Source organism: Antrostomus carolinensis, unplaced genomic scaffold, assembly GCF_000700745.2.
Source record: "Antrostomus carolinensis isolate BGI_N321 unplaced genomic scaffold, ASM70074v2 scaffold45403, whole genome shotgun sequence".
Lineage (NCBI taxonomy): Eukaryota > Metazoa > Chordata > Aves > Caprimulgiformes > Caprimulgidae > Antrostomus > Antrostomus carolinensis.
The window spans coordinates 6,279-8,634 of record NW_010308187.1 but is presented as its reverse complement, the minus strand read 5'-3'; the positions used below and the strand labels follow the sequence as shown (position 1 = coordinate 8,634).

Genomic DNA, 2,356 nt, shown 5'->3' with positions numbered 1-2,356 from the left:
GCTGAAAATTTTGCAAAAAAAAATTTAACTGAAGAATGTCCTTATTCAAATTACAGGGATGAGAAGGATATAGTGCTCTAAACTAATAACTTCTTCTCCAAGACCCTCAGACAACGTGGCCTTGAAGGTGTTTATAGAAATTTAAAGACAGACAGGACAGCCTAGAACATTACAGTGATCATACTGCATAAGGACAAATCCATCCCTTGGAGCTACCTACAGGCACACTTTGTATAAATCTTTTTAGAGCACAGTCTGAATAGTCTATTTAGAAAATTGATAAATGGAGTAACTGCTGTAATTTAGACCAACTATTAGGAAAAAATAGATTACAATTGACATTTCTAATCTAGATCCTAAACTACTCAGCCTCCAGCTGAAGAGACACAGAACATCAAAAGGAGTCCAAAGATTTCATCTTAATTTAACATTTGTGTACAAATTACAGCAGAAATTGTCATTCCAAGGATTATCCTTAGCTTGCATCACATTTTATTCTGTCACTGTATTCCCTCTTTTTGTATGTGGTATGTGTCTAGGTAACAACTCTACAGTAAAGAAGTTACAGCAAAGGACCCAGGCTGATTGATGTTTCAAAATCAAAAAAGCACACTGACACTCAAGATCTACTTAACACTGAAGCTGCTACTCATACTGCCTTCTCAATAATCTAAATGCTGAAAAAAAAAATAAAAAAAAATAGATGCACATCTTGGAAAGCAGAGAATATTCTTATGTCTGAATTTTCAGCTAGTGGTTTGAAAAGCTCACTTATTCAGCAGACAAGTTATTTGCCAGCATTTGAGACATCTACAGCTGCAGATCCACACAGTGATTTACCTGGTGAAGGATCTGGGTCTGACAGAATGCTGCCTTAGATCTCACCCACTACACAGCTAGGTTCAAATTGAAGTCTGAGCTAGAGTTGCTGCAAAGTTCCCAAATTCAAGATCATCGAGTGAATCGAGCCCTTGGGGAAATGGGAAGGAGATATTCCCACACACAGCACAGGTACAAAGCCCATGCTATGCTTGGCCATCACTTACCATCTCCAGCATTGTACTTACATGACATGGTGTGATAGATGCTGGGCCAGTATTGTCCACTGTCTCTCTTCAGCCATACTCGTATTGTTCTGTGTTGTGACAAGAGTGGAGAGAAGACAGCTGTAAGTGCATCATCCCACGCATCTGAACCAGTTCATTACTCATGTATCAGCTTCAATCCTCTTAGTTTTTGTGCTACTCAAATGTAATAGAGGAAAAACATAATGGAAATAATAGTACTCTAACATAAAAAGAACAATAGTACTAAGTACAGATTCTGAAGAGTTTTCTTCAGAACTGTTTATACATGGACTTTCAGTAAGTACAAAATAGAAATACTATTTCAGCTCACCTCAGAAATTGCTACATATTGTATTCCTTTAATTCCTTCTCCTTGGCTCACCCTGATTTAAGTCAAATTCAAGTTGTAGGAACTCTCCAGCTTTGGTAGAGTAAACCACAGCCTGTTTTATAGCAGATTAAGTGTTTGGTAAGTTTTTTAAAAAAAGAGAAGAATTGTAAATCATTCCATTATGGAAGTCTGAGCTTTTGAATTTTTACAGCTTCTTTGTGCAACTCATCCTTCAGCAAGCCAGATACTGAATATCAGTAACAGAAGCACCTTGTTCTCCAGACCAGCACATTACTGACATCTCCATCCCTAAATATTGTTGTATGGATCCATAGAGGACATCACACCTAGTTCAGTATTATTTCCTCTAAGCCATGCCTCTACTCCCTCATGTATGACCACAAAGGACAAGCGATGTAAGTAGCACTGATACTTTGCACTGCTTCTCTGGCCTAAACACCAACAGCATTGATTAGCCAGTCAAATGGGAATTGAAAGAAGCTGACAAGATGATTTGGAAAGCATGCTAAGGCTCTTTATAAAATGGTTGTTAGTTTGTAACCTTCCAGAATCAGGCCTTGGGAGGAAAGGGAAAACAGTCTTGAGAACATTTAGTATTATACCACTCATGACTCTCAAATCCTGGGAGGAGGGATCCAAGAGAATCAGCAAGGAAGTGGAAAATTATTGTCAATTAAAAGCATTCCTACAACAGGCACATTTGAAGGGAATCTACATCAAGAAGCTAAGACACATGTAGACAGTGCCAAGGTTATTTTAAGTCTACTTGAAATATCCTCTCCAACCATTGTCTGCCTTCTTGTTACTGTTTAAATCCAACTTCCCCGTTCCTAAATGGAAACCTAAATGATCTGTAAATATGTGTACTTGGAAAGACTGTCAAGGGACTTGATTGAGATGAGTTGTTCCATTTACTTTTAGCTAAAAAAAGAAAAAA

The 2,356-nt window shown here is 37.8% G+C and overlaps 1 protein-coding gene across 1 annotated transcript in view; it reads right to left on the bottom strand.

Moving 5' to 3' along the window:
• LOC104523186 (WD repeat and FYVE domain-containing protein 1) overlaps positions 1–2,356 on the bottom strand; it is a gene marked incomplete at its 3' end in the record, with an annotated part of 19,103 nt that overhangs the window by 10,514 nt on the left and 6,233 nt on the right. Inside the window, exon 2 of the mRNA XM_010165681.2 lies at positions 1,068–1,190. Within this exon, the coding sequence (XP_010163983.2) occupies positions 1,068–1,190 (123 nt within the window). The remainder of the gene's footprint in view (positions 1–1,067; positions 1,191–2,356) is intronic.